This window comes from Cavia porcellus, unplaced genomic scaffold (genome assembly GCF_034190915.1).
Source record: "Cavia porcellus strain 051 isolate PalLab524CR breed Dunkin Hartley unplaced genomic scaffold, mCavPor4.1 scaffold_5, whole genome shotgun sequence".
In the NCBI taxonomy this organism is placed as follows: domain Eukaryota; kingdom Metazoa; phylum Chordata; class Mammalia; order Rodentia; family Caviidae; genus Cavia; species Cavia porcellus.
In genome coordinates, this window is record NW_026947488.1 from 7,318,662 (window position 1) to 7,344,104 (window position 25,443).

At 49.0% G+C, this 25,443-nt stretch overlaps 2 protein-coding genes across 2 annotated transcripts; one reads left to right on the plus strand and one right to left on the minus strand.

The window, feature by feature from the left end:
- Nucleotides 1–80: 80 nt before the first annotated feature.
- Nucleotides 81–17,057, plus strand: Aurka (aurora kinase A). The gene is made up of 9 exons (XM_003463648.5): nucleotides 81–195; nucleotides 3,839–3,885; nucleotides 5,177–5,450; nucleotides 7,369–7,423; nucleotides 8,444–8,635; nucleotides 9,564–9,702; nucleotides 13,305–13,453; nucleotides 15,741–15,915; nucleotides 16,053–17,057. Exons 2-9 carry the CDS (start codon nucleotides 3,844–3,846, stop codon nucleotides 16,236–16,238), a joined length of 1,212 nt encoding a protein of 403 aa, XP_003463696.2. The 5' UTR covers nucleotides 81–195; nucleotides 3,839–3,843; the 3' UTR covers nucleotides 16,239–17,057.
- An 874-nt stretch (nucleotides 17,058–17,931) lies between these two features.
- Fam210b (family with sequence similarity 210 member B) lies at nucleotides 17,932–25,414 on the minus strand. Its single transcript, XM_003463649.5, has 3 exons — nucleotides 25,176–25,414; nucleotides 20,241–20,413; nucleotides 17,932–20,086 (listed from the first exon to the last, which is right to left on the minus strand). The coding sequence occupies exons 1-3, from the start codon at nucleotides 25,359–25,361 to the stop codon at nucleotides 19,870–19,872; spliced, it is 576 nt and encodes a 191-aa protein (XP_003463697.1). The 5' UTR covers nucleotides 25,362–25,414; the 3' UTR covers nucleotides 17,932–19,869.
- Nucleotides 25,415–25,443: the final 29 nt, after the last annotated feature.

The following is a 25,443-nucleotide window of genomic DNA, read 5'->3' on the forward strand; positions in this document are numbered from 1 at the left end:
TCGTTTGCGCCTCGGAACGTGATCAGGACGTCGCGTTCTCTGTGAGCCTATCACGAAGTAGCTTCCCTGTAGCACCGACCAATCAGCTTTCAGATTAACTCATTTAAAAAGAGGAACCTTTGAATCATAACGGCTGAGCTTTTGCAAGGACTCGGGAACCTTGACGTGGAGGCAGCACGGTCGGCGGGTTAATAGGTGGGGAACACGGCCAGGATAGTTTTGGGGGGTGTAGGACCTGCGGGCCGGGAGGACAGGCTCGGAGTGAGGCGTCCTTCCTCTAATTCTGTCCGTGGCGCCTTCATCCGCCCCTGGGTGCCGGACGCTCCGTGAGCCGCGGCTGAGTGGAAAGGGTTGTTGAATGGTTCGAGGGTTTCTAATGGGTGAACAACGGGGTAATGCAGCCTCGGGATTTCCGTACTGGTGGGGCTGGGGAAGCTAGGATAACTTGCAGGATAATTTGCAGTTGTGGTGGGTGTTGTGAAGGAGGAAAAACAAGTGTGCTTGAGGGGGTTTGATAAAGTGGGTGAGCCGGGTGTCTTTGCAGGTTAGTTTGTTTTTGATGAAGTTGGGGAGTCGGGGGAGCTTCTGAACCCAAGACCAACACATGTGCCGGGTTAATGGCATTATTGGTGGCGTTTTTGAGCGTGGGTCACGTTAGGACAAGGGCGGAAGTGGAGAAATCACTGGGATTTTCTTGAAAATAATCCGGGGAACAGGAATCATCCTTCTGTCTAGGTGAGTGCGTGAATTCGTGCATGAGACCCTGATCACTAAAACCTCTCCGTTCAACTGCTCCCCAAACCTCTTGCACTGAGGTCCTGGCTTAAAATGTTGCCCCTCTACCGATCTGCTAAATTAGAACCGCTTTTGGATAGGGCTCAGGTGGCGTTCATTAACAAGCTCTCCTGAGTATTCTTATGCTTTTACCATTGATTAAATGTTAGGTCCTATCACTGCTTGCTATCCGATTAAACGAGTTGGAGCCAAGATGCTCCCTCTAACAGACATCCAGTGAGACAGATGTAATTGTTGTCCTTGACTTTTTAAAAAATGTTTTCACCCCTCAACTTTTTGTTCTTTTAATTAGGCTCAGCGAACTTCTTTGTCCCTCTCCGGCTCTGGAGACATTTTTTAGGTGTGAAGGAGTAAAAAACTAAGTATGAATCATCCATGTTAATTTTCCTCCTTAGTATATAGTAAATGCCAAGTCTGAACTGAACATGTCCGGTGGAGATCATCTGGTCATGTGGTTCCTGAATCCAGTTGCAGATCCAAATCACCTGAAGAGCAGCCTTCCTGGGGGCTGATGGAGGGGAGGAGGTCCCCAGAATCCTAGAGCAGAATCTTTTTCCACTCTACTTGTTGTTCATCTTCCTGAGGGAAAAAAAAACGTAGTAAATTGGAGCAAATGTGTATAGCTTTGACTAGATGTCCTTGGGTCTATGTGAGATAATTAATCTGCTACTTTAATTGTTGTGGGACGGTAAAGACAGCGTTTGAGCCTCAGGTAGCTGGGATTATAGATGTGTACCATTTTACTGGCTTGAGTGTTTTAACCTGTTCTCTCCCCTCCTTCCCCAGTACTGAGGATCCACCCAGGGCATCTACCACTGAGCTACACCCCTATCCCTTTTTTATTTGGAGACAGGTTCTTGCTACATTGTTAGAGGTGGGAGGAGTCACTCAACTTTTTGATCCTCCTGCCTCACCTTCCCTAAATGCTGTGATTATTACAGGTGTGCACCACCACACCCAGATAACCTGCTGCTACGATCAAGATCAGTTTCCGCTGTCAGTGGATTAGCTCATTCCCAAAGCACCAGAGCAGTTTTGTTTTATGCTAGGCAGTGTTCTACTTTCCAGGGTAGCTACAGTAAACACAGTGGGACTGAGCCTTTGCTCTTGAAGAATTTAATTATTTCTGTGGAGGTTCCAAACAAGGTCAGTAAGTAGCTGAGTTGGGAGAGACAGTAAACAGGTGTGGAAAATATGGAGGAAAAGGTGAGATGATTGAGGAAGGGGATACTGTATTGAGCAGAGCCCGGGATGAAATGGAATTAGAAGAGCCTACATGTAGTGGGAAGAGGAAGCTCAGAGGCCCCATGGCAGAGAACTCAGTGTGGCTGATGTGCTGTTTGCAAGAGATGAAGTCAGAGCGGTGGTCGGGGTCTACATTCTATGAGGCTTCCTAGAGCTGTCTTTGCAGGTTGGAGTTTGAATGTTTTTGATGAAGCTGAGGATTGGGGGTAGGGTGGGGAGCTTCTGAATGCAGGAACCAACACCTGTGCCGGGTTAATGGGGTTACTAATGGTGTTTTTGAGCGTGGACCACGGTAGGGCAAGGACGGAAGTGGAGAAATCACTGGGAAAATAATCCGGGGGACAGAGTTCTAGTCAGATCAGCTGGCAGAGGAGACGGTGAGCAGTGATGTTTGAAGGGAGAGCCCATAAAATGTGCTGATTGATTGGCTACAGAGTTTGAGAGAGAACCACACACAGGATTGGGCGAGGACAAAATTGAGATACTGCACAGGTAATCAGGTGGAAATGTTGTAGACAAGTCAAGTCAAGTCTGGAACTTGGGAGAGGTCTGCATTAGAGGTGGGTATTTGGGCTTCTCCAGCCTGTGACTAGATACTGGAATAGGAGAATGGGTGAACCCGACAGCAAATGTAGACAGAAACATACTGCTGGGCTTTGAGCTCAGGGCACCCCACGCACAGGGAGGAGAAAGAGTGCCAAGATGACAGGAGGTTCCCTTTTGGAGGCGTTAGGACTGAGGTGCCTGGCAGATGTTTCTGGGAGCTCCTGAGCAGCTGCTTGAACACCTGAGTCAGCAGTCAGAGGAAGACATTAGGGCAGAAGCTGTGTTTTTGAATTATTCTAGTAAAATGTCCAGGCCAAGGCATCTGACGGGAGCCCTTGTGAAGGGAATAGACGGGGAAGTGGAGGTCCACTGATTCCTGGGTCTCCCAGAGATTGGTTCATTCCCAACAATGTAGCAGGACCCCGACTCAAAGTAAAGGAGCTCAGTGGTACAGTGCCCGGGTGGGCACTCAGTTGCTGCAAGGGGGGAAAAAACAGGTTAAAACATTCAGGCCAGCAGGGCGGGCACATCTGTAGTCCCAGCGACTTTCCAGGCTCTCATGCTGTCTGCACTTTCTCTCTTGGTCTTGGGCAGGTGTAAAATAGCCCAGTGGGGATGGGCATAGTGTGGGGCCTGGTGTGAGGAAAATGGTAAAAATGAGAGTGGATGGTTTTCCTAGCCCATCAGAGGTTGCAGCTGATCTGAGAGATGCAAACTCTTCCCATGGATTGTTAAGGGGCAACCTTGACCTGAGACCTCTGCAGGGCTAGGGCTTTGCCACTAGAAGGGGAGGCAAGAGATGGGGCCCTGGCTTGAGGCAGCTGTGGGACAGACTGGACTCCAAGGTAGCAGGTCTCCCAGCAGGATTGCAGGGGGGAAGTGATCCATTAGAGGGAAGGTAACAGAGCCGGAAGGCAGGGCAGGGCTGAAGTCTGGGATGCAGTGGGGTGCAGTGTGCAGGGCAGGGTTGGCTTTCTGGGAAAAGCAAGGCACTTGTGCGTTGTGTGTATCAGGTGAGAAGATTCTTTATCAGCTTCATTTGAGCAAGGAGAAGTCTAAATAAAATTCCATGTGTCATGGAGGCGTTTTCATCAGGGAACTGTAACAACTCAGCATAATAACACTGGGAAGCAGCGGTTCGTCTTGTAGCAGGAGTTGAACTCGGGACCTTGTCAGGCAGGTACTGTGCTGCTCAGCTACATCCCCAGCCCAGCATTTTATTTAAAGTCTTTTTTTTTTTTTTTCTTTGCAGGTGTCATGGACAAAGCTAAAGAAAACCTCATTTCAGGGTCTATAAAGGTAAACTAAACTATCTGTCATCACAGTCACGTTTATAAAACTCTGGAATTCCTCTGTGATGTGACCATAGATCCCCTCCAGCACTGTGGGATGTGTCTGAGTGCCCGCTTACATGGCCACCATGCCTGTTTCAGAAACAACTGACCGTCTTTGAAGTCCTACATCCTTTCTCTGTACAGCACTCACGCTGACATCTGGTGATGGACTTTGAGCCTTGGGTTTCCAGCAGTGGCTCCTCATATGGGCCACAAAAGGTGGAGGAAATCACACCCACCTCTCGTTTAAGTGTGTGTAGTGTAATAACTTTTGGAAGGGCTTACCAATGTTTCTTGATTATCAAAGTTCATTTTGTTTAACTCAAATTTTCAAGTATGTGGAAATGAAACATTTTGGCAAATAGTAATAAGCTTATTGTGGAAAAGCTTTACGTATTCTAGGATTCTTCAAATGCCTTCACTTGAAGATAACTATACATTTCTAAACACATATATTATCGAATTTCAGTGAAATAGAGATTTTGGATTTTGGCATAAAATTTTGAAAATTTAGTATATTCTCAAAACTGAAGATTTGGGCTGGGGATTTAGCTCAGCGGCATAAGCGCCTGCCTGGCAAGTGCGAGGTCGTGAGTTCAATCCCTGGTACCGCCAAAAAAAAAAAAAAAAAAAAGACTTTTAGAAAATGTTCATCATGTCTCTTACTGGGTGAAAGTTGCATAATGAACAATTTTTATGGAATTGATTTTTGTATGTGTGTGTCTTGGTTACATTTCTGTCATTGCTGAGAACAAACACCGGATGTTCAAAATTAAGGAAAGAAAGGATCAGTTAGCTTACAGGTTGTAGAGGTTTCAGTCCATAATCAGCTGGCTCCAAGACAGGGTGGTGGGGCAGAGAAGCAACAGTTCAAGGCTATGGAAGATGGCAAAAACAGCCAGCAAAAGGGGAGGAGCGAGAGAGCAAGCCTCTTTCCTTCCCTTATACTTTGTGTAGGCTACCAGTCCTCACGCCCATAATCCCAGCACTGGACCATGAATCAATGGCAAACTCTAGAAGCCTGCTCCCTGCATGAGGCTTTGGGAGGACATTGACACAAACCATCACAGTGTGCGTGTGTATAATTGGAGGCATTCAAATATTGTCTCCAGCCATGTGCTACCTGTATCCTCTGGAAATTCTTATAATAGCTTCCCCATTTAAGTGATGTTCACTGGAAAACAAACCTTGTTGATCTCTGCCACATTCATCTTTCATGGATGCGAACCCTAAAGCTTATTTTCCCTCTGTCCTAGGCCACCGGTCCTCTTGGGAACGGTCCGAAACGTGTCCTGGTGATGAAGCAGCCTCCCTCTCAGAACCCATCGTCCGAAAGCGGCGGCAGTGGCCAGGCTCAGCGGGTCTTGTGTCCTTCAAATTCCTCCCAGCGGGTTCCCACGCAAGCACAGAAGCTCATCTGTAGCCAGAAGGTGGTACAGAAGCAACTGCAGGCCACCGGCGGGGCCCATCCTGTCCCCCGGCCAGAGAACAGCACCCAGAAGAGCGAGCAGTCCCAGCCGGCAGCATCCGGTGAGCTGAGATTCTGTGTGTTGTTGTTGTTGTTGCCAAGAGAGCAAGTGTGTGGGCTGCGTGTGTTGTTCCGAGCCCGGCTTTTACATCCCGTGTGCTGAGGGTGAGAGGGAAGCATGATGTCCTTGCAGAAGGGGCAGCGTCTGTGGGGCGAGACCTCCTGAAAACGTGGACCTCGTTTCCACCCTCTTTGAAGCACTGGGCCTTCAGGGAGGGCACTGTATCAAACCCACGGCCTTTTGATAACTTGTAAGTGGGTCAGGTGCAGAGTCTTTGTCCCAGGTGAAAAGTTTGGGGTTCTGGTAGATGGGGGAAGGCTGAGAAGCAGGGTGGGGCTCCCAGAGCGAGGTCGCAATGGGACACAGGTAGCTGTTTTAGGTGAGCCTCCATCTCGTGTGTGTCTGGAAGTTTCTGAAGGTTTTTTGAGCAGGGTGGGACTAGTGAGGCTTGTTGAAATCCCACCAGGGCTGTGCTGACTCGGTGGAGAGCAGCAGTACTGGATGGGAAGGAGGCTAGGGTCAGGGACGGCAGTGAGCTGGCTGGGTGGGGCAGGGGCGATGGTACTGCTTCCCAGCTGCAGCTGCCTGCAGCAGATTCTGAGCCATGATTCCTTTGTCTCCTTCGCCACATTCACTCCTCATCCACTGTCTGAAGATCCTAGCAGTATTAACTCATTGTCACAGAGGAGCTAGCCAACAATAAGAGGTGACCAGGGCGGAAAGGTGCAGACCCTTGAGAGCTCACTGAGGGTGCGCATTCCGGAGACCTGTGTGCCCGAGCTAGACCTGAAGGAGGAGGCAGGCAGGACTTCGGATGGTGGTGCAGGCCGCTCTCGGGAGGTTTCCAATGGGTTGATAAAGTCACCTGAGGTGGACAGCTACTGCTGTGTGTGTGCAGAGCGGGAGACTCAGAAAGGATCAGTAGATGAAGCTGCAGCCTCCCAGGAGGCCTCGGAGAGGAATGGGCCCCGGCACCCTGGTGGGCAGGGGCAGGGGACACGTGGAGGTGCCAGGCTGCCCCGCAGGGTCTCCGTCCCTCGGCAGCCTCTTCCTGATAGTGCTGCTTCCGAGTGACAGTTTCCTCTGGAGAGATGCTTTCTCTGAAGGACGGCCTTTCAGAGCTCCCCCTGCGTCTGCAGTTTCTCCAGATCACCAGCCCAAAAGATGCCACGGAAACCCTCTAGGAGGTGCCCTGTGGTCCCCCGTAGTCATGCTCTTGAGAGAGGTGTGTCCTCGGCTCCCGTCGCAGCGGTGATGTTGATCATATAGGTGGGCATGGTGAACCGTTAAGGGGGCCGGTAGTCGATGCCTGAACAGAGGAGCTGTGCTATTAGGATTTGAGGTACTGGACAAGAGGAAACACCTCATGTTTTTGCAGCTAATGAGATAACAACTCCCATCCCCTGCTGAGAAACTTTACATTTTCCTGCATTTATAGTTTCTGTTTGCTTTTGTTTGTCTTGAATGGCTTTTGTATTTCCCCTTGGAAAGAGGGTGCCCGGCTTGTCTTGCTGTGTCCTGTGACTTGCATGCTGGCCCTTGAAGGTGGGGAGAGGTAGCGGGTGACAGGTACCCACTCGAGATGGGTGGGATGCTTGGTCTTTGTGCCCGAGAAGCTCTTTGTTTGGAAACTGAGGCTTTAGGGAGTCTCTATTTAATAGTCTCAGTCCTAAATTTTTGGTGGAAGACCTGTGTACGTTTCTACTTTATTCTAGAAATTGCAAAGACTAGGTTGAGTGTCAGGTTAGGGTTTTGTTTTTTTCCACAGAGAAAATGTGAAAAGCCCAGACTTCGTCATTCTTGACATACTGTTACCATCTTGGAGGCCATTCTTTAGTCAGATTTAAAACTTAGGCTATATGGTGCTTCTTTTTTTTAATAGTTGTTCTGAAAGCAGGATTTTAACTTATTATATACAGGAGGGAACCCTGGGAAGGAAGTGGAATCAAAACCAAAAAATGAAGACTCGAAAAGGTAAGCTGTCATATTTATTGATAAAGTTCTCTATTAGTCTACTAAAGTACACTGTTTTGTTGCAAATTTAGCTATGGGAACTCTTTAATCCCCTATCGCAGGAAGTGCGTGAGGTTCCTCACGCCCTTAGAAATGTCTCTATGTGGTTGAAATGAGCTACAGTTCTTGTTTTTTCATGTACAAAAGTACAAGTGCACATTTTTGTTTGAGCTGGGGCCTCACTGGGTCAGTGATGGCGAACCTTTTAGGGTTGCAATAATAACGAACGGCCCGCATGCCTCAGTTTACCACCACTGCATGAAGTTGTCCCAGCTGGCCTCAGGTCACCCTCCTGCCTCAGCCTGCTCAGTACTAGGCCCACAGGTGCACACAGCACACCTGGCTAAGAGCACAAGTTTTTTTTTTTTAATGTCCTGGACTAAAAAGCTCAGCACCAGCCTGGACTGTGCAGCCCTGTTTCAGAAAAGGTAAAGAAAGGCTTCTAGTACTAATGTATTTGTTGTGTTTTGAGAAGGGGAAGCTATCTCAGTTGACCGTTTTCTGAACGTCTGCTCCTCAGCTCGGATCTGGACTCTAGCATGAGGCGCACGGCAAGGATGACCCGTGCACTTGGTGGTCTAGGTCACAGCAGGCTATCCCAGAGTCCCACTCTTCTGGTCTCCTGCCTGACCCAGTGGGAACCTTGGAGAGCCCCATCTGTGGTCCTCCCTGTCTAGCTGCTTGTCCCCTTTGTGGTCTTTCTTAAGGACTGTGGGTAGGTCTGCACTCCTGTGTTCTGGGAGCTTCTGCTCTGCAATCCTGACAGTTTGTCCACACGGACTCCTCTGTTAACCGCACCTGGGAAAAATGGGGTTTCCTGTGTGCGACTCATTAGTTACTGGCCTGGTTCTTGCTGAGGGCCCTACTAAGTACAGGGTTGCATATAAAAGTATAGACTGTGTCTAGAACGTGTCTCATTGGTAACGTTAGCAAAGATTTTCTTTTCCCTTCTTCACTCTTAAAATATCGAAATTATTCCAGGAGACAGTGGACTTTGGAAGATTTTGATATTGGCCGCCCGCTAGGTAAAGGAAAGTTTGGCAATGTTTATTTGGCCAGAGAAAAACAAAGCAAGTTTATCCTGGCTCTGAAGGTGTTATTTAAAGCCCAGCTGGAGAAAGCAGGCGTGGAGCACCAGCTCAGGAGAGAAGTGGAGATACAGTCCCACCTCCGGTGAGTGCAGGTCGCGAGAGCGGAGTCTGAACTCCTGCTCGGGGTGATAGAAGTTGTCACTCGCTGAGAGGTGATCTGGAGCTGTGGTCCTGAATTCACTGGAGGATTTAGTTTTGTATTCTTGGAGTAGTTCGCGTGGACCATTTCGTGTGTGTGTGTGTGTGTGTGTGTGTGTGTGAGTGTGCACATGTGTGTGAGAGGGTGGTACCTTTTATTTGAGGGCCCAGGAGTTGCTGCCTCTGCACTGGTTTTGTTTCTGTTGTTTTGGAGGGGCTGGGTGTTGAACCCGAACCTTCACATTGAGCTCCTTCCTCGGCCCCTTTTAAGTTTCGTTTTTATTTTGAGATCAGGTCCTGTTAAGTCAGTAAGTTGCTCAAGCTTGGTGAGTGTCCTGCCTCAGCCTCTCGGAGCGTGGATTAGAGGCACACACCATCATGCCTGGAATGTACTGTGCGTGTCACACTGCTGTGTGAACACTGTGCTCCTTTTTTATTATTTATTTATTGATTTATTTTTTTGAGACAAGGTCTCACTATGCAGTTCAAACTGGCCTTGGCCTCGCTTTGTAATTCAGGCTGGTCTCAAACTTGAAATGATCCTCCTGCCTCAGCCTCCTGAGTGCTGGGGATTATAGGCATGCGCCACCATGCCCAGCTTGTGCTCCTTTTTTAATATGCAGAAATTAATATTAGCTGAGTTTCTCTTCTAAGTATAAAGATGCCTAAAGAAGGCAATAATGGTCTTAAGCTGAGGTCCACTGATACTGAAACTTACATGCAAAATTATGTGCTTGTGTGTATTTTCCTGTAGTTTCAGAGTCTCACATGGGGGAGTCTGGGGGAAACACTAGTGGTTTTATTACAGAAATTGGTTTTAGTGTTTTGTAAATCACCTTGGATCAGCTCCGAAGCTGAGTGTTCCGTTGCAGGCATCCCAACATCCTCAGGCTGTACGGTTACTTCCACGACGCCACGAGAGTTTACCTAATTCTGGAGTATGCCCCGCTTGGAACAGTCTATAGAGAACTTCAGAAACTCTCCAAGTTTGATGAGCAGAGAACTGCTACTGTAAGTTTTCATTTATTTTCAGGCTACTGATTCTGTAATTCTGTTATCTTTGTAGCTCCCTGTTATTTTTAGTGATTTACTCATTTTTGAGACAGGGTCTTGCTGGGCAGTGCCGGCCAGCCTCTAACTTGCTTAGGGAGCCCAGGCCAATTCTGACTTAATGGAAAGACAGCTTAACAGAATCAAATGATCAAAATGGAGAAAGCAGACCAGCTCAGAGGGATCCGATCCACAGGTTAGATCAGGTACCAGGTACCGGCAGATTTTGGCCCAGTTGGTTTCAGTCATTTCTGTGGAAATGTAAAGTGAGCCTCTTTATTTTTAATGCTCCTTTATTTTAGAATAGTTTGAGATTTACAGAAATCATTAAGATAGTGCACAGATTTTCTGTATAGCCCATGCCTAATTTCTCGAGTGTATTTGTGGGAGTTGGGGGTAACTGGGAATTGATCTCAGGGCCTTCACACAGCTACACTCCCAGCTGTTTTTATTTTAAAATTTTATTAATACATGTTTGTGCTGGTGTAGTCATTTGATTCGAGGGACGGATTTCTTACTTGATTTCTTCTGTGATCCATTGATTATCCAAAAATATAATGTTTGGTTTCCAAGTGTTTGCATAATTTCTATGGTTTCTTTAACGTGTAGTTTTCTTTTTGCACTGGTAATACATTTGGGATAATTTTGATTCTTTTGCATTTATTTAAGCATACTTTGTGGGCTTGTATGTGGTTTTACTCTGGAGAAAGTTACCTGTGCCCCCAAGGAGAATGTAATGGTGTTGCCAGGTGAAGTCCATTTATTTGAAACTGTGGTTCCTTTCTGATATTTCTTTGATTTTTCTGTCTCATTGATCAATTTGTGATTTCGGAGTACTGATGTCTCTCACTATAATTATATTGATATTTAACTGATTTTTAAAATGTGCAATAGTGTTTATGAAGTTGGATGTGCCAGTATTAGATGCACAAATGTTTACAATTGTTGTCTTTTACTTTTGAATTCTTCTCTTACCCAGTATGTAGTGGCCTTCTTTGCTTCTTCTGATCATTAGTTTTGGCTTGAAATCCACTTTGTCTGAAGTTAGGATAGGTATTCCTGCTTGCTTTTGGAGCTTCCATTACATGAAATGTTTTTTTGTCTTGATTTTTAGTCTTTCTTTTTTGATTAAATGTGTTTCTTGTATGTAGCATGCTGGTGTTTTTGTTTTTTGAGCCAGTCTACCAGTCTGTTTTATGAGTGGGGAGTTGAGACCATTCCCATTGAGATTTATTACTGAAAAGTGTCACTTGTTCCTGTCATAGCATTATTGTCTCTTTTTACATCTTGGAGAAGTTGTTTGGAGTGCTGGTTTGGTGGTCATGAATTTAAGGTGTTCTTGGTCATGGAAAGACTAATTTATCCATCAAGTCCGAGGGATACTTTTGCAGGATATATTAGTCTGGGTTGGAAGTTACTTTTAGGGCTTAAACCACTTCACTCCAAACTCATGGCTTTTAGATTCATGTTGAGAAGTCTGCTATGATTTTACAGTGTCTATCTGAGTAAGTAATTTGTTGCTTTTCTTAAAACAGCTTTTCTGCCATTTTAAAAATTTTTTAATATTTTACCCTGGTACTGGGAATCAAACTCATGACCTCATGCTTGCCAGGCAGGTACTTAGGCCACTGAGCCAAACCCTCGCCTCTATAACAGCTTTTAAAATTCTGTCCTTGTGTCAGACTCCCGTGATTTTCATTAAATGTGCTGTGGAGAAGTTCTTTCCTGACTTTGCTTTTTGGGGTCCATTCACACCAGGCTGTGAATACGGCCAAACTGAGGTGCATCCCTTTTCATGTTGGTAGTCGGGGAGAGCAGAGACCACTGAGTTGTGTGTTAGATGTAGGCAATAGAGTGGGGCTTCACGGAGACCCCTGGACTTGATCCCAGCACCCTCAGACCAGCCGACTCTGCAAGCCAAACACTGAACCAGGGAGTGGGGTTTCTGTAACCTTTCTGTCCTAAGCTTAAACTTCTGTGGAGGCCAGTGTCTAGCCTGTGCCCTCTCTGTGATTGTCTCCTGTGGCCATCTCTTACCCAGTCACTGTGGTAGGTGACACTGGAAACCCTGAAGTATACAGTTATTTTTGTGGCTGCTTCCCAAAGTGTCTCCTGATTACTTCCTTTCAAACATGGCAGGCACTGTATTGGACTTCTCTACCTCTAGCGTACCGAGTGGAAGGAGTCAATTTTAGAGTAAAATCCCACATTGCTCTTGCTGTGTACGGTAACTGTAGACTGCTCTTGGGGCTCGCGGTGCTGGCCCGGTCATGATTGGGACGGCCAGACCTCTCTGAGCTCCCAGGACCTGCTGAGCCTTCTGAATTATTCAATACCTTTCCAGTGCACTGTGCTTTTTTTTTTTTTAACGTCCTTGTGGTTTTTAGTTTTCTCGTCAGCTCTCTTCCACCTCCCCGAAGTCTACTGTTTTTCTCTTGGCCAAGGTGCTGTTTTCCGATGGCTCAGGTGCAGGTCTCAGCGGCTGTGTTCTGTGGCCGCTCCCCAGGCCGCCGTTCCGATCTCCTAGTCCCGCGGTGGTGAAGCAGCGGCGCACATGCGACACCGCTGAGAGCTCTGAAAGTCTCCCCATCACGTCCTGACCCCACATGCTGTGTGCCTTGGGTGCCCCATCATAGCGGGGTGGAAGGGAGGCTGGGTGTGTGTAAGGAGTAGGTTTGTTTCTTCTAATTCTGGGGGTGGGAAGTTCAGCGCTCAGGGGCCCACGTGTGTGGGGCAGTGGCCTTTTTCTGTCTTCCCATGGCAGGAGGAGGAGTTTGAGCTGAGCCTGTGTCACCGGCGTCTCATCGCCATGTGAGGGTGCAGGCCTTGTCCCCGAAACATGTCCCTTCGGCCTCACCTCCAGAGTGGCTGCTTCTAGATTAAGTCTCCAACGCAGGCTTTTGGGGAGCCTTTATCCACAGCGCTGCTAGCGCACTGGTGGACTTCAAGTTTCTGTTTATTGTTTGGGCAAAGTTTTTTCCCTGATAGACCTGAAATTTGTATCTTTACATGCATTATTTTGTTATAAGACGATCTTTAAAAATGGAAACATTTTAAAAGTTTAAAAAAACTAAAGATGTTTATACATCTGAATCCTTCATTTGTCCAAGTTCTTTATCATTGTTTAATTCTGTAATTCATTGCTGCTGGGCCATAAATTGCCACATAAGGGTATAGTCGCAGCTTGTGATCAGTGTTTTCCCATTGTTAAGTATCCCGCCGGCTGTGCAGTGGTGCGGTGCCTCGGTTTATGAACCTAATTCGTTTTATGATTATGGGGAAGACAACTGCAGTTGTGTTTGCAGACAGAAGCGTTCGTGAACCGAGGTCTTACTGTACTAGCAAAGAGAGAACTAAGCTATGAATAACTTGATGGTAACCACTATAAATTGGTTCAATTGATCTTTTTTTTTTTTTATATATGCTTACCCATGATTTCTACAATGTTTGCTTTAAAACCTGTAAAACACGTTCAAATCTATGTTGGGTTTTCTTTCAGAAGAGACATCTAATATTGTTGTTATAAAATCTAAAACCCAGGCTTTCGATGTTTTTTTCAACAGTATATCACGGAATTGGCAAATGCCCTGTCTTACTGTCATTCCAAGAGAGTTATTCATAGGGATATTAAACCAGAGAACCTGCTGCTGGGGTCAGCTGGAGAGCTGAAGATCGCAGATTTCGGGTGGTCAGTGCATGCTCCGTCCTCCAGGTGTGTAACTTTAGGTGTAAGTTGCTCAGTCCAGCAGAAGCCCCGAGGGCAAATCATGACGTAAATATAAAAATTCAAGAGTAGATTTTATACTGAGTTGGGGCAGATGACTCACCCAGAAATACTTTGGAATATTTAGGCCTGGTAATGAACTAGTATCGATTTTATTTTGTGAGTACTTCTGGCTATATATGGTGTTCTGTGCCCGGAGTTAAAAAGGCTTAATGTCCTTCAAGGTTAATGGATACAAAGGCAACAGATAAAACAAGTATGTGACAGTTAAAAGGCAGGTTGCAGGGGGAATACTCCTGCTTTAGTGGGTGAGAGTCTGGTTTTTTTGTGAACAAGGTGGGGACAGATCCAAAGAACAGCAGTACAAATATCCACAGCCAAGAGCACAGTTCTTTTGGGAACTTTGAAAACCAAATTGGTTTGGATTCAGCTTGTGAGAGGGTTAGGGGATGTGATCTACTCTTGTCAGGAGTGGAACAGCTTTCCTTGGTGTCATCTCCTGCCCTGTCATACACACTCCCTTACAGCTGTGGCAGAGACAGCCACATAATGAAATTTAATCTTTCCAAACAAGAGCTGAGATAGTCTCCACAGTTTTAAATTTAATTTGGGGTTAAGTAAGATTTAATACCCATATGAGCAGGGCATTCAAAAGCATGCATCTGATTAGGGCCTGTCAACTTTGAGGGACTTAGAAATTATCACCAGAGGAATTTTTTTAAAAAGCCAGTGGGCCGGGGATGTAACTTAATGGCACCAGCTGCTTGGCAAGCACAGGGTCCTGAGTTCGATTCCTGGTATTCCCTCCCCCTGCAAGCCAATTAGAAAAAAAACTTACAGCCCGAAATAAACGATATGGGGGAGGAAGAGAAGACCCTTTGCTTTTTGTTACAGATCATTTTGTGTGTTTTCAGCAAAGCACAATCTTTATATCTCCGTCAGTGGGAGCTGTTGAGATCTCATGAGACAAACAGCGAACAACTGGGCTTCGTGGGGCTACCAGGTTACACTGGACATTAATCTCTCTAGGGGGATCACCATAGTTTTCTGAAGTGGTCAGCCTTGGATGTTAATAACCTTAATAGCTTTCTGGTTCGAGAACTCCTTGAGTTAGTCGGAGTGGATGAGGGGTTAGATGTCAGGAGGAGTTTAGTGTGCGTGGGCTGAGCACGCGCGGCCTCAGGAGGTCGGCGTCAGCAGTATGGAGCAGCGGTAAGCGCCAGGTCTGCTCCTGGCGGGACGTGTGCCACCCTCAGCTTTTTCCCAACCTTTGGGGAGCACATCAGCCTTGGCAGTGACCCCGCTCAGCAGTTCTTAACCCTAGGCTACCTTGCCTGCATCTGCTTTGTGAACAGTGGAAAGTAAGCGCAATTTTTTGCTGCCCTGTCCAGCTCCCTCCTGGGCTGTGAGCTGGCCCTTGTTTTTGGGCGGTGAAGTTTGAAGCTGACGGAACAGCAGCATGCAGCAAGCGGGCGGGGGTGTGTGTGTGACTGTGTGTGTGTTTAATAGAGTCAGAGGGAAAACTCGCCCTTGCCAGGGAGGGGTCCGTCCCATGGACACTGCTTCATTTGCATTTCCCTTCCCCAGTCTGCAACTTATTTACTCTTCTGTTCTGCGTGCCTTGTGTTCCAGGAGGTTGGCCCCCTGGTACCTTACCTCATGGTTAAGCCCGGCTTTTAGTTCACCTTAGGCTAATTATCAGGACCTGTGCCCCACCTGCCTAGCTTCCTGGCCTCAGTGCTCTTGTTAACATGATGCTTTATTCTTAAACACAATATACATCCTCTAAAAACAAGAAACTTCTGCTTCCCATGAAAGCGCATAGCTTTGTTACTATTTAATGTCTCATCCCTGTTCAAATTTCCCGTTGTCCATGAAATTTGGCACTGTTTTTAAATCCCAGGCGAGGTCCAGCATTGGCATTACACTGGTCTATCTTTGCCCTTAATCTGGATGAGGCTCTCCACCTTAAAATGTATGAGAACTTCAGATTGGATTTATAGAGAACTCCGTGTGGCAGCTTTCCCTTCAAAATGATTTCAGTTTCTCCTAGATTTTTCAAGAGGTTCTGGCGTTAGACAGACTTGGTGTGAGGTCGGGGTGCTAGCTGTGTGACTTACGTGTTTCCTTTAGTCAGTTTCCTGTCTACAGAGGGGGTCTGTGGTGGTACCTGCCTCGCTGGCTGGGGCCACTCGGTTCCTTGTTAGCGCACTAATGATTTGGCAGCGGCCGCGATGAGCAGACAGGACACATCAGCCTGAGCCCCCTCTTTTAGGAGGACCACTCTGTGCGGCACCCTGGACTACCTGCCCCCCGAGATGATCGAAGGCCGGATGCATGATGAGAAGGTGGATCTCTGGAGCCTGGGTGTCCTCTGCTACGAGTTTCTGGTCGGGAAGCCACCTTTTGAGGCGCACACGCACCAGGAGACCTACAAAAGGATCTCACGGGTAAGGCGTCATCCCAGAGGGTCCGGCTGCGCTCTCTGAACTCTTCCGTATCCGCAGACCGTTAGGTGAAGGTGTGACTATTTATGCACTTTGGGCTCTGACCTGTGTTTTGTGCTATTTTGTCACTTATACCCCAGGTCGAATTCACGTTCCCTGACTTTGTGACAGAGGGAGCCCGGGACTTCATTTCAAGGCTGTTAAAGCATAATCCAAGCCAGAGGCCGACTCTTAGTGAAGTCCTCGAACACCCCTGGGTCACAACAAATTCAACCAAGCCATCAAGTTGCCAGAAAAGCAAAGAACCAGCTAGCAAATCATCTTAGTCACGCAGGAGAAATCTCGGGGTCACAACAAATTCAACCAAGCCATCAAGTTGCCAGAAAAGCAAAGAACCAGCTAGCAAATCATCTTAGTCACGCAGGAGAAATCTCGGGGCCGGGGCTGCTGTGGAATCTTCGGGAATGTGCTCCCAGACATATGTGACTATTGATGGCCTGCTTGGTTCCCGGAGCTTGGGAAATGTCACTCCTCCACCCCTGAGCCTGAAGTGCGCAGTGCCTCGGCCTCCCCATGCAGAGCTCCCCTGTGGTGAACGTGACACTGTGAACTGCCTCCAGAATCATGCTGCTGTGACCAGCCGTGTCCTCCAGAGGCCAGGCTCACTTGCAGCCATATGCACAGCCCATGTGGGCAGAGTGTCCTTGGGTGAGAACTCACAGTCTGGTTGTCCAGGAAGTGACCGCTTCCCCGGGACTCGGCTGGCTCATGTGCTACACAGGAACCTTCGAGTGCTGAGTGTGTGTGTAACTTATTGGGTGGTCCAACCTGGAAAGGTGTTGGAATGGATATGTGATTCTTCTAAATCTTAGAGATTTCCGTATGGCATTTTGCTTTCTGTGCATCCCCTGGGGGATGCTTTTGTTGTCGATCGGCTCTAGTAAGCCTGACTGGGCCTCTGGTCCTCAACCACTATAAAAAAAGAACACATGCTCTACCTCTGTCCTAGGAATTGCTTGGGATACACGAGTGACCTGGTATCTCAGAACTCTTTCTAAATGTCAAGGGCTGTTTTTATTGCATTGGAGTTATGGCATGTGTGCAAACTTGGTAAATGTCTGAATAAATACACTCATCTACCTGGAGTGGAGGGGTCATTATTTCCGCCACCTGCTTCCCGTTGGCCTGGGAATGAGCAGATGGATGCTGCTCTGCTCTGCTGGACATGCTTCCAGCTTGTGTTGTCTGTGCTGTCAATGTCATTTGCGTGTCAGCCTAAGGACGAACGTGATAAAGGGAAGGCAGAAGTGTTGAACTCACAACTAGGAGAGAAACAGGCTTCCCTGGCTCACTCTGAATGCAGCAGACTAGATGGCAGCTCTGTCAGAATTTACAGTGGCCAGCATAAACCTCTATGTCCAAGTGATGAAGCCGTCAAACTTACACACAGTTAACACTTTAGTGCCCCTTGGGACAAGTAAGCTTTTTTAGTTCCCAGCCTTGTGTGAGCCCACTTCTATAGTCCCACAGTAGTCACATCCCAGCTGTCCTCCAAGCCATGGTGGTGCCACGTGACTACAGTGGTAACTGATAGGGCCTGGGACATGTCCTCAGGCCGAGTCCCACTCAGGGAAGAGCTCACGGTGCAGGGACAGGCGAGCCCAGGTTGCAGTGCTGTTTTCATAACTGGCCACAGTTAGGGCTTAGCTGTTATGTTTTATACCTGACTATCCCCATAAGCCTCATGCATTCAAAGGTGGGGTTCCGAAAGGTGATGGATTGCAAGGCAGTATGGCTATGACCTGCTGCTAAGAAATGGGGTCTGGCTGGAAGAGATAGGTCACTGTGGCGTGATCCAGGAGGATGTGTGTCCCTTCCGGTTCTTCCCTCAACTGCTTCCTGTGAGCTATGAGGTGAGCGGATGTTCCTCCACCAAATTCCTGTGCCATGCCACCTGGCCTCAAGGCCAGCTGACCATCCCTGAAACAGCTGCACAGAAAAGGGACTTAAGACATTGAATGAGAAAGAGAAACTTCACAAACTTTATAAAGATGTTTGTTTCACTTAAACTGCTCACCTTGTCAGATTAAAAAATTAGAGGCAAACTGGTTTACATTTTTAAAATAGATCACACCCTAGATCCATTAAAAACAATGTAAATACAAGCAGTCTGTATATCTTGCTGGTGAATTCACATAACACTTTAGTTCCCTGATCCTTTGACCTTATCCTCTTGGTTTTTTTCCTTTCCTGTTTTGGCCACTGGCCTCAGGAGTGGAGTGGGGTTGGGGCTAGAACACAGGGACATGGCTATTTGGTGTGATTTGTTTTATTGCTCACCCTGCAGTCCATGCCCATCACTGACACACGGAGACTGAGATTTCAGCCCTGAGCTTTGGGGCTTTCAATCAGTTTTTTTTGCATAGGCATTTTGCACTGGTACGGATGGGGAACAGGGCCCCAAAGGGAACACACGTGAGACGAGAAGAGAAAGCTCTCTCTCATCCATAGAAAAAGATATAACTAGTGTCGTCAGGCATATGGAACGACTCTGGAGAACTCTGGGAATTAGATCCTAGAAAGAAGTTCCAGCTTTGACAATATGCCAATGGCTTTAAAAGGAAAAAAAAAAGTTCCACATTAAAGTAGTCTTACAGTGGAGAATTTGTCCCACAAAGATCCTTTTATGTGTTAACTGGGGTCATTAGGGTTTAACTAGGGGACTGTCTACTGCCAGAGCTCAGTAACTCCAATAGTTAATGGTTTCCTTAGCTTTCTAATTGTCACAGAAATAATCTTTAAAGATGGAATTGCAAGCCGGGAAGATAACCACAATCCCCTCAACCATTCTGTAGGGCACACTTAGTAAAACATCCCCAGAGTATAAAAGCCCAGAGAAAAGTCTTACCCCACTGCTGGGAGCAGGAAGTCCTAAGTTTAGGTCTCTGCGTGAATTCTAATCTCCCTAACACACTTGCGCTTTGTTGGGTAAACTGGCTCGTGGGTTAATCCCCACCAGCTCCTTTCCTTACCAGCTGGTATAAATATTTCATCTCCATTTATAACAAGTGCTACTAATCTTTCTTTTCTGGGAAGCAGTACAAATCTTTCATGTATCTAATTTTAGTTCAGTGTAAAAATATATGTAAGTAGTGACACAATGTAAACATTGTGACAATCCTGGAATGTCTGAAGTTTTAAAGTAAGAATTAAAGAAAGATTGTCTAAGAAGGGATAAGACTATCTTAGCATCTCATAGGTGTGGTCTCCAAAGTCTGAAGGGTGGGCGGAGCATCAGGAGCTACATGTACCATTACTATTGGGCAAGGGATCGTAGCTCATGGAAACAGGGACAAATGACCTGACCTACTTTAATGGAATTTCAGGAAATCCATCAAACTCAAAGCTGCCCAGCCTTGACAGTGTTACGGAATCAGTGAAACACACCCGAATTGTTTTCTTTTCCCAGAACAAGTGTAATGAATATCAGAGGGCCGATGCTAATTTAGATTATGATCGTATGTTGTTCATTCTTGCTTGGTTAATTGTAGCCCTGGAAGCTCTTTTGCAGAATACCGAATATTAAACTGCCGGCTGCTGACAACCAATCAGTGGAAAGGGAATTTTAAAAGCCATCTAAATCAATCACTGTTTTTACAGAACCTGAGCTTGAGGAACCCCCGGGGGCTTTTGCAGAGAGCATCTGTGGGCCATGCAGGTCATCTGTGATGTCAGCATCACAGATGACCTGCACGGCCCTATGACGAATAGCATTCGCAAAATTTAGAAAGTCCCAAATTATTCAAAAGCCTGACTTTTGGTGGTGAAGGTAAACTTTATCCATGAGAACACAGCAATTAGCTCCCTGCTTCTGCTCAGAAAAACCCACAATCCGAGGTCAGTCCTATTTGTAATAGTCTAAAACTAGGTCTTCAGTGCCTGCCATTGAAGGACTCATCAAGGTTTTGCAGCTGGAGGTTTAAAAAGTCCCACTTTCCGAAAATATCTGACCAGGAAGGGCACAGAGACTAAGGTGATGCTGATTCGCACGGGCGCAAACAGCTTGTGGATCGCGTAGGCCACCACGAAGGTGCTGGTGCCTGCTGCCATTTTTGACTGCACCAGTGACTCTTTAAACCCGAGTTTGAGCAGGACGGCAGACATGTCCACGCCACTGGGAGGGAAAGACGCAAAGAAAACAATTACTACAGCCACAGATTAAGAAGCCAATGTGATAAGAGTATCTGGATGGATAGCTTCAGAAAAAGTTCTCATCCCGAGGGCATCTTCTACAAAAACCCAACATTTATCACAGTTGCAAACCTCACCTTGAAACCACCGTGTAAAAGAGGCCCAGGGAGATTAATGAGATTCCAATGTGCAGGGACACGGCCACCGCCCCGTACTCTTGGAACACCTTTCTCAGCTGCTGGGTCTTGCTCTGCTTGCTCTCTGTGCTGCTGGCCTTGCTGCCCGCCGTCTCGGTGATTCTGCTGGGCTCCTGTGCACAAAACCAAAGCGGGCACCAGGCTGGAGGTCTGCTCCAGCTGCTACACTCAGTGCGCAATGCTCTGCCCAGTGAGGGGTCAGCTCACTGAGCAACACTAAGACCCACCTCTCTGGTGCGACCAGTGGCTAAGGAGGACGGGTGGCCGGCAGAACAGGGGTTTCAGACACGACCAGGTGCAGATTCCCAGAACCCGTGACTATGTCACCCTGCACGGCAAAAGGACTTTGCAGATGTGGTTAGGGCTCCTGGATGGGGAGATTATCCTGGATTACTTCGCTGGGCCCAACAAGGGCTTTCATTAGGGAAAGGAAGGAGGCAGGAGAGGTGCAGAGATCTGAAGACACAGTGAAAGTGGTCTGTGGAGGTGAGGGCCACAAGCCCAGGGGTGCAGGTGGCCTCTGGACACTGCAGAAGGCAGGGAATGGCTTCTCTCCTGAGTGTTCAGAAGGAACAGGCCTGCTTGGGTTGGCCTCTGGCCCCCTGGGGATGGGAAGATAAACCATGTGGCCATCTGTTAGAGCAGCAAAAGTGACTGAAGCCCCAGGGCTCATTAGATTGGGGACGCAGCAGTTCTCCAAGGAGCACTTTCCCTGAGCCGGGCTGTCCACAGTACACTGTCTCCACCTGTTCCTCCTTCCTCTGAACAGGGACTGCTTTGCCCACTTCTCGGAGGAGGGGCACAGGCTCGGAGAGGTCAACTCGGCCAGGAAAGTCAGCAAGATGGGAGTCCAGGTTGTCTGCAGCGTGAGCGCACCGCCACCATGCTGTGAGCTATCACAATCGGATGGACGGTGGGGTAAATGGACGCCCCAGGGGGGAGAAGGCTCTGGGATCAGGAGTTTTTCAATGGAGGGCAATTCCCAGACCATACACAGAGCAGGATTGGTACAGAAACAATTCAATGTGTGGCATCTATTATTGATCTGCCAACACTTATTCATCATCCCAAGCCTGAAATGTTTGGGAGACACAATCGAAACAGCAAAAAACACCCAACTGTACTTGGATTAGAAACCTCAAAAGAGGACTTTAAATTTTGGTTTTCAGAGGCAGGGTCTTGCTGAGTAACCCAGGCTGGCCTTGAACTGGCTATGATCCTCCTGCCCAGAGCGTGCACTGGGCTCTGGGCTGTGTGGCACCACTCCTGGCCTTGAGCCTTCTAACTACGAGATCTAGGGCTCGCTCCTCTCAGCAAGCGGCGAGCACCTGCCCGCAGCCCGGCTCTGGCCACTGCTGCTGCAGCTGGACGGCTCCTGCACCGAGCCAGCTTGTGCACAGGTAAAGGGAGGCACACATTGTCCTAGATCCCTACATAGAAGATGGGGTCAGGCCTCAGGAGGACAAGATAGAATACGGGGTGCCCAGTGAGCAGTGGCTTTCACACATGCCAGCTTCACTTGCACAACTAGGCCTGGCTCTGACCTGCTACCGGAAGCAGTGGCCACACTGAGCATGTTGGACGTGCACTGCTGCGTTTCTCTCCTGCTGCCAGTGGCCTGCGTGGTGTCCACTGTCAAGCTGCCAAGGCGGGAGGGCCTGGAGGGCTTTTGTCCCACAACTGTATCCATGTGATCCCATGTAACTTCACAGGATGGGGATTTGTCATCAGCTCACCAGGGGACTCTGAGGTTCCAGCCAGGGCCGTCATGGGCCCTGCTCGCCTGCCCTGCCTCACTGGGCACGGGCACAGGACACATCTCTGTCCAGCTTCCTTCCTGCTCCCACAGGATGGGGGCAGGGGTACTCCCACTGCTTCTCTGTTGTGCATATTTCAAAAAGAAATGCGAATATTTCCTCCACTGCTCTGTCATCTTTGAGTTCTTAAATATCACTGTAGTGAGGCCTTCCTGGGCCCCCTTTCAAAACAACAGGAACACTTGTGAATTCAAAGCCAGCCTGAGCTACACAGTAAGTTCAAGGTAAGCCTGAACTACCTAGCAAGAGCCTGCCTCAAAAAACAAAAATAAATCAAATAAACAAAACCTCAGGAAATTATTCCCCACAGGCTTGTGGTAGATGCTGCTGCTTCTGTAGCTGGAAATCTGGCCGCCTTTTTACTTTTCTTTTATGGCCAGAAGACCATTTGCCAAACCAGTGGGTGTAAACAAAAGGGCCCTCAGCAGAGACAGCCACGCTGGGACTGTGAACAGACAGAGCGCTGCATAATTGACTGGCTGGGCTGAGTGTCAAGGGCAGGAAGTGAAAGGGACTCCCAGGTCTCAGCCTGATGGCAGTGTTTGGCTCCAGAAGGGTCCTCTGGCAGCTGTCCCATCTGCAGCGACAGGAGGGTGGGGCCTGGGGCCTGCTTATCAGAAAAAGCCCAGCTCTCAGCAGTCATTGTGGCTGGGTGCAGGGCTGGGCAGGACACTGAGGCGGGGGAGGCAGCATGGCTGGGGCAAAGCAGGTGGAGACAGCTGGAAAAGTAGCTTCCTTCAGGAATGGCTACTCTCGAAGAGTGTCTGGGGCCCCATGAGCTGTGCATTTTTGTTCCCCACCCTTGAGGTGATGAAACAGGCTAAACCAGAGCTTAAGAGTGTGATCCGCAAGCAGCGGGAAATCTGCAGACACTCATCTCTTCATGGGACGTGACCCTAAGGGCATTATGTGCTAGGCTCTGCACCCCGAGCGCCCACCACAGTGTGTGAAGACTCACATTGGTCTTGTCCCTGTGTGTGGGACATCCGTCTTCCCTGCCCCACCCTGATTAAAGCACCACCTGGGAGCAGGAGAGCTGGAAAAATGAGGCACGCACCTGGCCAGCAAGGTGAGCACATTCTTTTAGCGCAACACTTGCTTCCCTTCCTTGACTAAATACTGAATGGCACTATAGTGGTGTAAATTGCACCAGGCAGTGTTTTGAGTACTTTGGAGACATTAGCTCAGCTAACGTCCCAGCACTCTGAGGGAGAGGCCTCAACCCCGCTGACCAGAAGAGGATCCCTAGGCACCCAGAGAGGCCGTGTCACTTACCAAGGATCACACAGGGATCTGAGCGGGCCTCCGTGTGCTGGGGCTGTTCCCAAAGACTTCGCTCTTAACACCTAAACCCTACTCCTCACATGGTCACATCCGCCCTGAGCAGGGACTGCTGCGAGTGCAGGGGCTGAACAGAACAGCAAAACTATCCAGGAGCTCGGGGCGGTGGGAAGAGGGACCACAGGCAGAAAAATAGGGGCCTGCAGGAGGGCCACGGAGAAATGCCCAGTGCGACAAGGGAGGGAGCCAGGCAGAACTGCTGGTGGCCAAGCTGGTGTGGTGGTTCACACCTGTAATCGCAGCACTCAGGAAGCTGAGGCAGGAGGACTGCAATGAGTTCATCCTGGGTTACATAGTGAGTTCAAAGCTAGCCTGAACTACACAGCAAAACCTGATCTCAAGAAACTTAAAGGAAGCCAAAACTGCAGGCTGGTGCTGGTGCTGGTCCACACCAGGTACCTCCCCTCAGGGGCTGCCTGGGAAGTGTTTCTCAGGGTGATGATCTTCTGTTCTAAAGTTCTGTTAGGTTCCAGTCCCACTTGGATCCCACTCTCCTCTCCTATCAGAGGGCAGGGAAAACAAGGTCCCCAGAGCTGCATTCATAAGGTTACAACGGCTAACATTAATGGAGGCTGTACCCCACGTCATGTGTAAACACCTTATTTCTACACTGTGAAGCGAGGTTAGGAACATCCCATTGTACAGATGAGAAAACCAAGACACAGCAGAATGAGCACAGTCGATCAAGGCTCCAGAATAAGACACAGAGATCAGGGGAATCCAAGACCCCGCACTCATCTCTGCTACACACACACCCCTGTCACACAGCGCTTGGCCGGAGATGACAAAGAGACAAGCAAGCAAGGGGCCATGCTCGAGGATGAATGCAGAGATCCACAGCCATGAGAGAGCCCACTGGAGGCGCCCAAGGCTTCACTGGCGGGGGGGCGGGGCAGGGTCCGGTAAGGGCATGGGCCAAAGTCCTCTGCCACCCACCCACCCAACTACAGGAGTTCAGAAAATGCGGGCTCCGCTGTGGCGCCCCGCTCAGGCCTGCGTTCACCAGTTCATCTGTCCCCCAAAGCCTGCCTGCAGCAGCTATTCCCAGACCTCTGCAAGGTCAGCAGACGGGCTGGCGTACGAGGTCTCCCTTTCCCGGGACTCCAGGCTCTCCATGGATGTTCACTTGTCAGGCCCGAAGCTCCAGCTTTCCTTTGCAGCCCCTTAATTAAGCCGGCAACAACAAAAACTGATAGATTTTTTTTTAAAGCGGTATTGCAGCTGTGAATAGAAGCGAGCTCTCTCAGCACTGGTGGAAGGACACCGAAATGCAATGTAATCGGGAGCTGCACACCCAGGGTCGCCGGCTCGGAGGATTAGATAAGACTGCACGGAGGGAGGTGCGTGCGGAGGCTCCTCCCGGGCCCGGGCAGGGCCCCAGCGGGACTTCAAAGGGGGCACGGGGAGGCCGGAGGGGAAGTTCAGACCGAGTTCCGGCCCGCGGGCTTCTCCCGGCGTCATCACCGACCCGGCCCCGCTCTGCCAAGGCACTGGCAGGGGGCTGTGTGACTTCGGGCAGCGCACCGGACCACCCGGGGCTCAGTTTCTCCGGCTGTCAGGGGGAAGATCACTTTCCACGCGTGCAGGGTTGGGAGACTCATGGATCCTGGAAGCGACGGATCCTAGGCAGCTGAGCAAAGCTGTCCAGGCCGCGGAGGGGGCCAGGTCCTGCTCCGCCCCAGGGGTCAGAGGTCAGGGTGGGGGTGGCCAGGCTTACCTGGTGGCTCCGGAAGTCTCTGCGAGCCGTGCGGAGTAGCCGCACGTCTGGGCCGGGTCGGAACTGGGCCAGGGCCAGGGGCGGCGGGGCGCAGGGGGTGGCGGCGCCCAGGAGCCAGGTGGCGCCAGAACGGAGCCGGACGCCCGCCCCGCCGGCCCGGCCCAGCAGCCCCAGCAGCCCGGCCATGGTGCGCGGCGCGGCTGCAGCCTGCGAGCCGAGCTCCAGCGGAGTGGGCGGGGCGGGGCCGCGCTGCTGCCGGGCCCCGCCC

What these genes read in the sequence shown, in the direction of transcription:
- Fam210b (XM_003463649.5), bottom strand. Translation starts at nt 25,361, where the DNA reads ATGGCCGGGCTGCTGGGGCTGCTGGGCCGGGCCGGCGGGGCGGGCGTC. An exon ending in GAGACTTCCGGAGCCACCAG is followed by an intron (nt 20,414 to 25,175) that starts GTAAGCCTGGCC and finishes TTTTGTGCACAG; the next exon opens with GAGCCCAGCAGAATCACCGA. An exon ending in TTTTACACGGTGGTTTCAAG is followed by an intron (nt 20,087 to 20,240) that starts GTGAGGTTTGCA and finishes TTTCCCTCCCAG; the next exon opens with TGGCGTGGACATGTCTGCCG.
- Aurka (XM_003463648.5), top strand. Translation starts at nt 3,844, where the DNA reads ATGGACAAAGCTAAAGAAAACCTCATTTCAGGGTCTATAAAG. An exon ending in TCATTTCAGGGTCTATAAAG is followed by an intron (nt 3,886 to 5,176) that starts GTAAACTAAACT and finishes CCTCTGTCCTAG; the next exon opens with GCCACCGGTCCTCTTGGGAA. An exon ending in GTGCATGCTCCGTCCTCCAG is followed by an intron (nt 13,454 to 15,740) that starts GTGTGTAACTTT and finishes CCCCTCTTTTAG; the next exon opens with GAGGACCACTCTGTGCGGCA.